We start from the raw sequence: 13,739 nt of genomic DNA, 5'->3' as shown, positions 1-13,739 counted from the left end.
TTGAACTTTTACCTGATCCTACTCCTAATTCTTGCCTTATAATTGTATTTTTTCTCATGAAATTGCATTTTCTCTTAAAATTACAACAGTTTTTAGTACTAAGGGCACTTTCAGCCTTAATTTTTATCAAAGGCATTAGATCCAAATTTATTTGAATTTGAAACGCTGAAGCCACACCATTTTCAGCACTTAACCATTACTTTAAAGAACAGATGATTGAGATCAAAGCTATTTCACTATTCCGTAATATTGAGAATTTGATAATTAGGAGCTAAGCCCGATTAAACCCGTGTTGGCTATAGTTTTGGGAAGCCTAATAAAATAAAACGTTCACTTTTTCCTTCCTTGCGACAGAAATAAATACAATACAGTATAGAAATAGGTATATATATAGTAAGTAAGGGGGTAGCGTCCTGGATTCCCAAGCGGAGATCTCTGATTGGAATCCAGCTACCGGCCCTTTTAAGATCTTTTCCCAGGAGTTTCTTGCAGCTCACTGACGGGAGACCGTCACTCCTGATGCCAGGAACTTCATACGTTGAAACATCTTAAATATTAAAAGAAAAAAAAAACTCATTATTAATAACTGTAGTTTAATTTTGAAATTAATTTTTGGACAGTTTTCAAATTTTGCTCCACATTTTTTAAAGAAGAATTAATTTTTAATGCTATTAAGTACTGTTCTTCTGCTAAAGTATATTTCTTCCACCTGTGATATAAAACACCTAGAAAGTATTATAATAATGTGTAAGTAAATAGAAAATAAAACTCAGAAAAAAAACAGCACTTTGATAAATTACCTAAATTAGTATGATACAAAGCTTGATTAGGTCGTAAAGTTATTGCAGTCTTGAAATGTTCCTCGGCATTCTCGTAATGACCTTTTTTACCAAGAGTGTTGGCTAAATTAAAATGCAAGGCTGAGTCTTCAGGCAAGATTTTTAATGCTTTTTTAGCAAGATTCTCTGCTTTATCCAACTCACCTAAAATATTAAGTAAAATAAAATTTAATTCGAACGTATTTTTTTTAATTAACAAGTTTACTTCCTTGTTTACAAAAGAGTAACCGCAAAACTTGTAGATTTATTCAACTTATCACATCTAATGACCAAATTACAGCAGCATCTCACACATAATAAATTTAAAGAAAGCTATTCAATAATGGTGCAGAAAATGGAGAATTAAAATTAAAAGCGAAAAATCTACATAACTTAGGCACCCGAAAAACCAACCTTAACGGAACATCGCACTAACTCAAGGGTTTTCCTACCTAGATTGTAAAATTAATAATTTTCATCTTACAATTCTCTTGGAGGCTTTAACGACGAATTTCGACATCTAAAGCGATGAGAAATAATCTGAAAATCTTAATATGACAATTTCCAAAATTTAAAATTCGTTCTAGATGAATGGCTGAGCAGTTGTAAATTTTGGGATTCTTTCGATTTGAAAGGCGATTATAAGAGAAAAATTCAAGAATTATTGGTATACACATCATCTTACAGGAAAGCATTCACAAGCAAACAGTCTGAAATGGATGAATATTGACTTTTATCATTATATGGCTTTTACTGAAACCCTTCGCGTAAGCAGCCGCCTCACTGTTCCGACGTAGCAACTCTTTTTTTCAGAATAAACCATTAAAAGAACATTTCCGAACCTCATTTATTTACCTAAAGAATCCATCATTACTATCATATTATTCCAAGCAATTGAATGGGACGGTTTTTGATTTGTGGCCTGTATCCAGGCTGAAAATGCTTCATTGTACATTTTCTTAGCCAAAAACTGAAACAAAAAAAAGTAAACAGAAAAAGTGAACTAGGAGTGCTAAATTTAATGTTATCTTTTTTTTTTAATATAAGCACTTTAATCTTACCAAATTTCCTAAATTATAAAAACAGTCTGGATACTTTTTGCGATGGATCAGAGCCGTATTGTAACTCTGTAAGGCTTCATCATACTTTTTCAGATGAGATAAAACAATTCCCAGATTCATCCAAGCTGCTGCAAAGTCTGGCCTAAGGAAAAATCTTGAATGTACACTCAGTAACTTATTTTATGATACAAGTCAAATATATATGTAAGTGTACACATCTTATTTGTAGAAAATAAGGTAGATACGGTATATTAAATACAGTCTTAATTTTTTTAATTTTCACAAGCACAAGGTTTATATAATTTGAAACCAGCACTGCAGAGTCAACGAATAAAAAGAAAGTAGAATACTAGTTTGGTAATTAAAAAGATTTATCTTTGGCTTGATATAAGAAGTTACTTTTTTATTACTTTTTAAATAAAAGTTGTATGTTACATTTTAAATACCTCTTGTTTCATTGCAACAAATGTCCAAGTCAATTCGCATTTATAAATCCTTTACTATGAAATAAAAAATATCAATGTTACTTCACTTAAAAAAATGTTTACCAAATCATTCTTATACATTGGTATTAGAAAACTTGAGATATGCACCAAAACCTTAGTTTCCCTATGATTATTTTAATATATTTATTTAATTCTCATAAAAAGCCTGAGATGCTCGCAATGTCTTGGATTTTCATAATCGCAGAAGGACTACAGAAGTATAGTTTTTAAAAGAATCGTATTACTCTTTAAATTAAGCCATAAAATCTCATTATTAAATAGTGTAAGAGGGTGCAAATTAAAAAATATTCTTACCTTATCTCAAGCGCTCTCCTTAAAAGTGCCTCCGCTTCATTAAGATCACCGTTATCACGCAGAACATTAGCCAAATTATTCAATGCTTGTTCATATTCGGGATACAACCTAAAAAAATCAACACCTATATTATCAAATTTTAAATCGCAAGCAACTAATCGCAAATACAAATGTAACAATATAAAGCAAAAAATATTACTATATTATCTATAGATATTTACATTGACAGGTTACCTAAGAGCTTCCCTGTAGTGTTTGATGGCTAATGAAATATTATGTGTTGTCTTCGCTAAATTATAATGAACTTTGGCATTTAATGGGCAAACACGTAGGCCTGAGGTGAATAAATGTTTCTCACTCTTCCAGTCAAGAGATCGATAATGGCAACGAGTAATATTTACTACTACCACAAAAATAAATGCAGCATGTAAAACCTGCGGGAATTAAAAAAATACAGGAATATTAACAGAAAATAAAGTAAAAACATTTGCAATTCTGTATAAAATTTTACTCAAAAGAACTTTTAGCATTTCCAGTTACAATTTGTTGTAAAGGAAATGTCGAAAGTATTACTTCTTGTACTCTTTTACTGTATGGCACCTTCCAGTTTCTTGAGTGAGAGACTAAGCCATTGTGCCTAACAAATCTTAACACCACACAACCTTGGTTTACCTGTGAACTGATCCATGATTCCTACTAGCAACCTATCTGACATCTCTAGTTCTGCCATTGTGACCATATGATCAGCTCACAGGTTTAAGTGAATTGTTCTACTTTGTTGTTAGCGAAGGCGCCAATTTAAACTACTTGAATCCTATATGACCCAAGACTTCATACATTTATTTTTTTTGGTTTATTAACAAGTATTCTTGGTCTTATGCATTACAAGACTCATGTCAAACGCAGAGCTTAAAAGAGCTCAGAAAAGAAGGTCTATTAGAGTCACAAATAAGCAGGGAAAACTTTATATGTATATTTATATTCCCATGTATAAAATTATACATATAATTCCCCTATATATTCAGTGCCTAAGTATATGTTCTTCGTTTCAGTGCTGAATCCTTCTCTATGCCCAAATTTTTTTTTTTATTTTGACGTCTCTGATGGATTGACGAAGAGGTAGATTTCTAGAGGGTGAGGCTTCTTGGAAAATTAGTGAAAAATACTGCTTAGTTTAAACTAATCTAATAATTCACCATTAAATATTTCAAGTACTAGGTACCATATAAAAAAACATGGTAAATTTTAAAATAACTTAATATTCAGTATACTTACATATTTTCTTCGTATATGTAGAAATAATGCATCTATTCCAATCACTATCAACATGCAAAATCCCAGTGATGGTAAGTATAGAACCCGTTCTGCAATAACAAATCCTACTCTGAAGAATATGTTGGAAGCTACTGAAAATGGTATTATTAAAAATGAAACTGCCATGATAAGATTTCTGAAAAGAAAAGAATATAAAATCACACTTGGCTTAGTAGTAGTACTAATCAGGTTTGTGATTGTATTTTTTGATTGATTACAAAGGCATGAATAACAATGTATTTAGAAATGAAAATAGTTCCTTAGATCGCAGGATATGGAGGAGTAAACAGATAAAGGAGGAGATGGCAGTTCATAGTCGGAGAGATTTGCCGTTATATTGAAAAATGGATGGAAGGAACCGTTATCAGACAGCAACCTTAGCGTCTAAGGAGAGCCCCTAAGAAGAAGAAGAAGCCCCAGAAATGTACGTGACATCTAAACGAATCGTTTGGGATTTCATACTAAAGTATCTAGCAAAATAAGTGTGCAAGCTATGTTAGGCCGGGCAAAGATAGTAAAATCAATGTATTGTGCCTAAAACCTGCCCAGGAAATCCGCTCTAGGGACCGGTGTTGGTCTAGAGCGTGGCTTTGTAAATGGGAGATTCCCAGTTCGAATACCGCGTATGACTACTTTTTATTTGTTAGAAAAAATTGTTTATAGTAAAGCTTCCGACCCCCATTCACGACATCTAATTGGTAGTTGGACGTTAAGCCCCGTCTGAAAAATACGCGATTACTTTATTTTTATCACCTCTAAGCAGCTCACACTTATTGTACCTTGTTTTTTCAATTCTTTGGGCAGAGGAGGCTAGTTTTAGTCGTAGTTTAGTTTATAGCTAGTTTAGTCAACTTCTACAAAAGGACAGGCGCCCTGGCAGTTGAATCCTTTCCACAAAGTCGGTGGGCCACGTTCCCATCCGAAAACAAAAAATAAAACTTGAAAATTGCTATACAAAAAAGAAAAATCTGGATACAAGGCAACGATCAGATAAACGGACAATGGCATTCAATTTTAAATGTTGGATTAAACAAGGATTATCGACAGGGTGAGTAGGTACCAGAGAATCCTAAAGGATTATTTATTGCAATAATAAATAATAATAATTGCAATAATAATGGGATCCATAAGATAGTCGAAAATGGAAATGGTTTGAGAATGGAGTTGTACAAAATAAGGGTAGGTAAAAGGGACTGCCCAATATAGTGCTCTGGAATAGAAATATTTCAAAGAGCACTAAGCGTCTTATATAAAGCACCGTTTATGGGACTACAGCACTGAACGGAGCAGAATCCTGGACCCTTAACAAGCAAGAAAAAATAAGACTTCGGCCACTGAAATGGTATGGTCAGCAAGTAAAGGGCAAAAGAAATGAATCGTTGTCATCTTGCCGAAGTTACTAATTATGTGGATCATATCTTTTGAAGTAGATAAGAGACAGGAAGTTTATCAAGATAAAAACAAAAAAAAAAAAAACTTACTGTGACAGAGCATTAGTAGGTAAGCTGAATATTTTCAATATTATTGCACCAAATACGATCCAAAATATTGCTACGGATAAAATTCGAGGATCATCGATCCAGTCGTTCAAATGTATTAAAGGAATACATCCCATGGACCAATCAAAACATAACCATTCAGGACAAAGCAATAACCAAATATTTATAGAATAAATGTAATTGTAATTGATTATCTAAAAAAATAAAAAATATAAATAATCTGTTAGCGCTATTAAAATTAATGTAAAACTTTAAATTTATAGTGGACTTACTCTAGTAAATAGGCCATCAGCAAAAGAAGCAGGATTATCAACTTTTTGAAAATGGGGTGTTTTAAAACCCATAATCCACCATCTGAAGTACATCAGTAGAGATCCTGATACGATTAAAACTATCTGACGCAAAAACAGATTATATCTTAATATGCCGCAATTATTTTGGGATTTTATTTTTTTATCCTTAAAAAGTGAGAATGATAATCGAATTTCTTTGATAAGATCCCTAGGATGAATGTTGTTAACAATAAGAATATCAAATGCACTGCATACTCCCTAAAAATAAAAAACAATTTATCATTTTACTTAAGAAAACCTTATGACGAAACGTGCTATTAAAGCTTTGACAATATTGAATTAAATTTTTTTAAAAAAACCTAATTATAAGTATTCAAATTTACTTACCAAAACAGTGATTCCTTGTTCTTTTGCTAGCATTGCCAAACCTGAACAAATGGAGGCAAGAAATGTTATTGCCACCGTCTTTTTTTTACTCATTGATTTTGTGCCAGTTGAATAGATTAATATAGCACCAAAGGAAAACACTGTACAGAGAAGGTCAGCGCGCCCAACTATTCCTGATACCTGCAAAGTGTTAAAGAAAAAAGTCAATCAAAACATTACTGGAGTTGCGATAAATAAAAAAACAATTTGATTACTATAAAATTATTAAAAGAGAATAAGAAATTATTAAACCTCTCATATTCAACTGCATTGATTTCCCGAAAGCTTTATAAAGGTACAAAATAAGTCGCATGTAATAAGTAATATATTCCTAGGTCAGTGATGGCGAACCATTTGAGCTCGGAAAGTCAAAACTTTCAAAAACTCAAATTCAACTCTGGTGCCGTGTCACTTACAAAAATCTTCATAATTTTTTGATATTTGCAGCCATAGTGAAAAAAAAATTATTAAAAAAGTACACCCACTATAATTTTTCTTACCCCTCTTAAAAGGAAGTACTGAAATCGCAGTTCAATTTTGTTATTTACGCACAAAATACCTTCCGATTTTATTCGAGACATTTCCCAATAAATTATTTTGGTGGATTGTTTGGGGACCGCCACTCTAAGCATTCCTTTAAAAGATCTCACCAGTGGTAGTTACAGGTCTGACTTAACATCATATTAGGTAATAATGAAAGTATTACCTATTAAAAAATGTTAAGAAAATCTACAAAGAATAAAGGGAAAAAGGAAAAGGGGAAAGTTACAAAAACCTTCTTAACAAAAACTTACAGTGTAAAATATTGAGTATAAGGGTTGATTAAACGCCAAAAGGTACACCAATCAATAGATTTTTCCTAAATTTTACACTATTATAGACAAAAAATGCCTCCATATACAAGTAAAATATAATCAAAATCTATGGAGTAGTTTACGAGATATTTGAAGTTAAAGTTTTCACTATTTCAAACGACACCAAAATTTAACTCTAATTATCTCTTTTCCTACACGACAGATTATTACGATATTTCATACAATTATAGACAAAACATGCCTCCATATTCAGGTAATATATAATAAAAATCTATAGAATAGTTTACGAGATATTTGAAGTTAAAGTTTTCACTATTTCAAACGACACCAAAATTTAACTCTAAATATCTCTTTTCCTACACGACATATTATTACGATATTTCATACAATTATAGACAAAACATGCCTCCATATACAGGTAAAATATAATCAAAATCTATGGAGTAGTTTACGAGATATTTGAAGTTAAAGTTTTCACTATTTCAAACGACACCAAAATTTAACTCTAAATATCTCTTTTCCTACACGACAGATAATTACGATATTTCATACAATTATAGACAAAAGTGTTCTCCATATACAGGTAAAATATAAACAAAATCTATCGAGTAGTTTACGAGATATTTGAAGTCAATATTTTCACTATTTCAAACTGATCTAAACTTTAACTCAAGATTTCTTGTTTTCTGCTCAAGAGATTTTTACTAAATTTTACAGAGTTATAGACAAAACATGCCTCCATATACAGGTAAAACATAATCAAAATCTATGGAGTAGTTTACGAGATATTTGAAGTTAAAGTTTTCACTATTTCAAACGACACCAAAATTTATCTCTAAATATCTCGTTTCCTGCACGACAGATTATTACGATATTTCATACGATTATAGACAAAAGATGTCTCCACATACAGGTAAAATATAAACAAAATCTATCACGTAATTTACGAGATATTTGAAGTTTAAGAATTCTCTGTGTTGAAAAACCAAAAACTTTAACTAAAAAAATCTCGTTTTCTGCTCGATAGATTTTTACTAAATTTTATAGAAATATATACAAAAGTTGTCTCCATATACAGGTAAAATATAAACAAAATCTATTGAGTAGTTTACGAAATATTAAAACTGTCAGGATTTATACTTAACTTTTTAAACTGTAAGTTTTTGTTAGATCATATATAAAAAATGCAAAGAAATCTCACTTCTACTTTTAAAAGCTTCTTATCTTTAATTGTCATTATACAATTAAAGTAATATCCGAATCGTGGATAAGAAACTTTAGATTATTGCAGATTAAAGACAAATTTCCTCCAAACTGATGAACCAATTTCTAAAGCTGAAGCCAGTCAAAACAAAAAAAGCAAGCATGGAATGATGCTACTGTTTTAATTAATTTTTAAGTATAAATAAATATTTAATAAAAAATAGTTACTCCACACTTACAGCTTCAGAATGTATGGGATGTACAGCAAACATAATAGTTGTTAATAGTGGTTTTAAATCACTAGCTTTGTCTCTTCTTAATAAAACCCATATTAATGGATAACAAAGAAAGGTAGCAGTTCCATGAAGCATTAAATTAAAAAAGTGAAAACTTCTAGGATATAACAAGCCATCATTTAACCACACATTAAATCTGCAACATTAATTAAATAAATTTTAATATTTGATCCTAGGCTGTAAACTGTAGCTGGTTATGTAATTTTCATCAGCTCATTTAATCCTTCTCAACATTATTTAAATGATAGTCTCTTGACAGATCCATAAACTGGTACTTTAGAGAAAAATCTATCCAACTCCTCAAACGAAAGAGTCCACCTAATATTCCAGAAAAATGTTTCAAACAAAATTTGTTGATCAAAATGTGCACCATGAATTATTTTATTATTAAAGAAAATCGAGGGTTTGTTTTCGAGAATATCTCAAAAAAGTGAATGTACCATTCTATAGTGAGGCACTTCTGGTTCTGTGACTCTCTGATTGGTGAAAACTCGATAAAGAAAATTTTCTCGATTAAGAGAAATTAAGAAAAATGTGAAAGTATACATACCTGAAGGATAAGACTGTTAAAGGTCTGTAAGATTTATGGCTTGAATTATGACTCATCTTTGTACCCCAAAAATCATTTTCGAATACTTTATGAATATGAGTATCCAATTGTATATCCTTATTATTGACAACAGCTTCAACATCATCGAAAATGAACATTCCATCCATCGATCCCAGAAAGCACGCAGATCCTAATAAGCCAAGCACTGCGGCTATCAATACATCTGAAAAATGAATAATACTAATGAAGTCAGTAGTACTAATAACTTTGAAAATATTTATATACACGTCCATATATCTCATTTCCATTTTGAAAATTTCAGTTTGAAATCTTTTCGAAGAACATATTACTTGAAAAAGCCAAATAATCTTATGAAAGAATATTTTACTAAATTATTATCTTATAAATGGTAGTAAGGTAAAAACAAAAAATCCAGAAAACATACCCGAAATGTGTGGTACGATTTTGAACAGGGACATAATTCACGAACGTTTTGTTCATTTTTTGACATCACTTCTCCTTGCTTCCAAAAAGTAAAATATTTTTTATCCTAAACTTATAGGTCATTCTCTTTTACTTTCCTGGAAAACACTTATTAATCTTCAACCGAAAAAAATCTCATGAAATGAGAAAATAGTGTAATTTACATACTCGTCCATTATTAAGTTAGGATGAAGGTCCCAACGTTCGAGGACTTGTCAATTTCAATCAGTTAATAAATGGTATGTATCTCTTATCTTGACTTAAGCCGGACGAAACTCTTGCTAAACTACTGCTACAAATCTCTGGCTCGTGAACCTAAACGATCACCACTGCGCGGGTGTCGCGCACCGAACAGTCAGTTCAGCTGATTTGCTCCAGTCACCTCAGCTGTTTTTTCTGTTTGCGTTGTTGATAAACTGTATCAACCCCTCTCCTTTTTCCTCGTGAGGTTTCTTCCGTAGCTATTATCCATGTGGAATTGTAAAACATCCTTTGGACACGTAATACAATCACAGTTGACGAAGTATCTGCCCTAACCTTATTTTCAAAAAAGCAACTCGTATTTGTTCCACACTCCGTCAGTTCAATTTTTTGTGAGTGTGTTAGTGTGTAAATAATGTCTTGCAGCAAGAGCGATGTGAAGTTCATTTCACTGTTACATTAAAGCTTATTAGTCAACCACAAACATTAAACAGTATTACAGTTTCCACGGTTTTATAATGGAAGCATTGTACCACCAGACGAATGCTCTAGTACAAGAAACCCAACAATGTTTTCATAAATTAGAAAAATTAAAAGGAACAAATACGGATTCATTTGAAGCCGAAATTCAAGCTAGGATAGATACTATAATCAGGTATAATAATAGTTTATAATGTTTAGCGATTATTTATTTCTGAAAAGATATTCGAACTAACAATTACTCTTCGATGTAGCAACTGTGAAAGACTAGATATTTTGGTTCACAAAGAACCTATTGGTAGAAGACAAAATGCAAGAATTCGAATCGATCAGCTTAAATATGATAATAGACATCTTCAGGTAAGGACTTTCTCTTAAGTTTCTTTATTATTTAAGGGCAACTGTTCCTTACCAACAGTTTTACAAAGTGCTACAAATATGACATCATAAAACGATTGTTGATGATGCTCAATCTGTCGTTTAAGCAGATTGCAGCTATGATTACTAATTTCAGTCGATATCAAATAGCTTCTCACTTATAATATTCCTTATCCTTATTCTGCTCCTGTTAATAAGCAGAAATCTGATTTTCTCACTCATTTTCAAGTAAACAAGTTGCGCAACAATTAAAATTCTCTTAATGCAAAGGGCGCATTCATGTTTCCCTGACTAGAAAATTGAAAAATGATGTAACAAAGACTGTAGTCTGCTCTAAAATGTCATAAGGTCAATATTAGGATTCTCCTTTATAAGTTAATCAGTTAAAATTGCTTCAAAGTATGATCATCCTGAAATAAAGGAAACCTAAATAATTGATTTTCCAAAATACGAATAATTATGATTTTTTTATGTTAGATGTTATGTGCTTTTCATTTAGAGAACTTAAATTTGAGTTTTTACTGAAAATTTGAGAAAGATGTTTAAGACAGCGAAATTTATGTTCGCATATATTTTTTTATAGGCTGCATTGCGGATGCACCAACATGAAACTTATAAAAGGCGTCAAGAAGAAAGTGAAAGAGATGAATTGCTTAGTAGAAGATTTACTCAAAATGCAAATACTGATGATGCCACTACGATACTTATTGATCATTCCCTTCAGCATAATATGGCTCTTCAGGTGCATTTTATCGCCTTTGTAAAAAAAAAAAAATTAATCATTCTTAATTCTTACAATATTATTTATTGAATTATTAAAATCGCCTTGCTTGTTTGTTTTTTTTCTCCCAGAATGCACACAGAGGAGTAGATGACATGATAAGATCTGGATCCAGCATATTAGAAAATATGAGAGACCAGAGGCAGACGTTGAAAGGAGCTCATAAAAGAATGATGGATATTGCGAACACATTAGGTCTTTCTAATACTACAATGAGATTGATTGAGAGGCGAGCAATCGAAGACAAATATATTTTAATTGGCGGAATGGTGGTTACTGTTATCGTGATTGTTGTGCTCATAATTTATATTACTTAATCCGAATAGACTTAATTTACGTCTAATTTTAATTTAATTTATTTCAATATGTTAATTATTTTGTAAATAGAAAATGACCTTCGTTAAATGATATTTTCTTTTTAAATAATATATTTTTTGGAAATATCTTAGTTTTTTTTTACTCCAAGTATGGCTATCCTACCTCTTCTCAAAGCATTGAGTTATTTAAAAATAATGTATTTTTGCACAGTTACGAATTTATAATCCTATTTGAGAAAATGTATTCAGTTTTTGTTGTTTTGATATGCTGAGAAGAGAGATTTCACATTTAGCATAGCTTGGCAAGAAATGCTGCTACAGAATTAAATAGGTTTTCGTGAAAGAAAACAAAAAAATTTGTTTATTTGTTTTTTTTAATGATTCAGTACATTAAATTAAAGTATCCTTTAATTTTTCGTCTCAACAGAACGTAAAGGCAATTTTGTTTTTAATAATTCTAACAACTTGAAATCTATTATACTAGGGGGTTATATTATATTGCTGGGTCACAAACAAAGGATCGAATCAGGTTTCTTGGAAGGTTTTTGCAAGATTCGATTGCTGAAGACTTATTAGTTCTTTCTTCCTCTCCTACAATATTCAAATTTAAGAGGGAATTTTACTTGCTTGGAAGTCAAGAAGAGCTAAGAATTTAGAATTCATGTCCTTATCACCAAAAGAAATTAGTAAATTGGGGTTGCACAGTTACCTCTCTGCATTGATTACCTTCACTTTGGATTCTAATTCTACGAGTATTGGAACAAAATTAGGATAACCTAGCCTATCCTAAGTAAGCCACCGTCCTCTTTTCATGTCAAAAGTCGTAATTAGCTATATTACATTTAACGTTATATTTAATGGCATGCGACTAGATAATACAGATTTAAGCCTCCAACATTACTTGATAATGTGATATTGCTGACAATTTAAGTACATATGCACTTATTTGTATTTCTTAAAACATGAGGCATCTCAATGAAATCGGACTACTCTCTTTCATTTTTAATGTCATACTCGTTGGTCACTCACAGGGTCTTTTACGTTTCTCCTTTACTACATTCTTCCTTCTAGAGAGCTAAAACGAAAATTAAATAATCAACTAGAGAAAATAAAGGGGCTTATGTCACTGTTTTTGAGAATACACTGAAAAATCACTTCTCATCGAAAACGTACTAAAATAAACTGAGTTATGTGTAATTTAATCCCAAAGGAAGGGAGTCCCTTTCAATGTTTTGAAAATGAGCTATTTTGTTTTGATTAATTTGAAGGAGCCTCACTAGATGCTTTTAAAATACATAATTGCAAAAGTAAGCAAATAAATCATGCTATGGGAGTGACAGTAGTATCAACATTTAAATATTGGGACTATGCCATTGCTACAGTATGTATTTAGGTGGACAAATATGGAAATCAGTGGAGACCAACACTCTTAAAATAAAAGAAACAAAATACATATAATTTTACTTCCAGCAGAGTGGTGAAATCAGAATTTAAGCTATAACGAGAACTATTAATAAATTTTCAATTGAAATCTGTTTTTCACAGAAAACTGGCGTACTAAACATTTCCAGTAGAACTGAAAGTAGTTGAGAAGTAAATTAACTATTACTTGCAATTTTACATTAAATATTGTTCAAATTTCCTGTTTATTCATTAAAAGGAAACAATCTTTATGTTTAGTTGTACGAGAACCCATTGCATTTTTCCAGCAATCAAAACGAATCGAAAATTCACAGATGCACCAAACATCTTTTTTCTGGTGCTCCTCTAACACTTCATCAACAAGTATTATCACCTTTTTAACAGTTACGATTCTACACCGCCCCAAATAATTTTCTATGCTCTCAGAAATTTCAGTTCCATTTCCTGGAGTTGAGATATGTGAATACTTTAAGTTTAACTTTCTTTATTTTATTTTTTTGACATCTTTGGAATTAAGAAAGTCAGTCCAAAAATTAAATTTCTACAACCTTAGAAATTCTTAAATATTATTAAATTTTTCTCCAACTTTAATATTTAAAAAA

The 13,739-nt window shown here is 31.2% G+C and overlaps 2 protein-coding genes across 2 annotated transcripts; one reads left to right on the top strand and one right to left on the bottom strand.

Moving 5' to 3' along the window:
- Positions 1-576: 576 nt before the first annotated feature.
- Tmtc4 (Transmembrane O-mannosyltransferase targeting cadherins 4) lies at positions 577-9,889 on the bottom strand. Its single transcript, XM_074129069.1, has 14 exons — positions 9,727-9,889; positions 9,521-9,656; positions 9,076-9,298; positions 8,469-8,661; positions 6,173-6,352; positions 5,765-6,043; positions 5,475-5,686; positions 3,955-4,129; positions 2,914-3,113; positions 2,680-2,787; positions 1,880-2,021; positions 1,674-1,788; positions 801-983; positions 577-725 (listed from the first exon to the last, which is right to left on the bottom strand). The coding sequence occupies exons 2-14, from the start codon at positions 9,552-9,554 to the stop codon at positions 580-582; spliced, it is 2,190 nt and encodes a 729-aa protein (XP_073985170.1). The 5' UTR covers positions 9,555-9,656; positions 9,727-9,889; the 3' UTR covers positions 577-579.
- A 102-nt stretch (positions 9,890-9,991) lies between these two features.
- Positions 9,992-11,841, top strand: Membrin (golgi SNAP receptor complex member 2). Its single transcript, XM_074129082.1, has 4 exons — positions 9,992-10,414; positions 10,494-10,599; positions 11,201-11,359; positions 11,470-11,841. Exons 1-4 carry the CDS (start codon positions 10,278-10,280, stop codon positions 11,713-11,715), a joined length of 648 nt encoding a protein of 215 aa, XP_073985183.1. The 5' UTR covers positions 9,992-10,277; the 3' UTR covers positions 11,716-11,841.
- The last annotated feature ends 1,898 nt before the right edge of the window (positions 11,842-13,739 follow it).

The sequence above is a fragment of the Rhodnius prolixus genome, unplaced genomic scaffold (assembly GCF_049639745.1).
Source record: "Rhodnius prolixus isolate KJV_2025 unplaced genomic scaffold, Rpr scaffold_9, whole genome shotgun sequence".
NCBI lineage: Eukaryota > Metazoa > Arthropoda > Insecta > Hemiptera > Reduviidae > Rhodnius > Rhodnius prolixus.
The sequence above is the reverse complement of the archived record's forward strand: the minus strand, read 5'-3'. Positions and strand labels throughout refer to the sequence as shown.

What these genes read in the sequence shown, in the direction of transcription:
- Membrin (XM_074129082.1), top strand. Translation starts at nt 10,278, where the DNA reads ATGGAAGCATTGTACCACCAGACGAATGCTCTAGTACAAGAAACCCAA. An exon ending in ATGATAATAGACATCTTCAG is followed by an intron (nt 10,600 to 11,200) that starts GTAAGGACTTTC and finishes ATTTTTTTATAG; the next exon opens with GCTGCATTGCGGATGCACCA. An exon ending in AGCATAATATGGCTCTTCAG is followed by an intron (nt 11,360 to 11,469) that starts GTGCATTTTATC and finishes TTTTTCTCCCAG; the next exon opens with AATGCACACAGAGGAGTAGA.
- Tmtc4 (XM_074129069.1), bottom strand. Translation starts at nt 9,554, where the DNA reads ATGTCCCTGTTCAAAATCGTACCACACATTTCGG. An exon ending in TACATATACGAAGAAAATAT is followed by an intron (nt 3,114 to 3,954) that starts GTAAGTATACTG and finishes TAATTCCCGCAG; the next exon opens with GTTTTACATGCTGCATTTAT. An exon ending in TTTGTATCATACTAATTTAG is followed by an intron (nt 726 to 800) that starts GTAATTTATCAA and finishes AATACTTTCTAG; the next exon opens with GTGTTTTATATCACAGGTGG.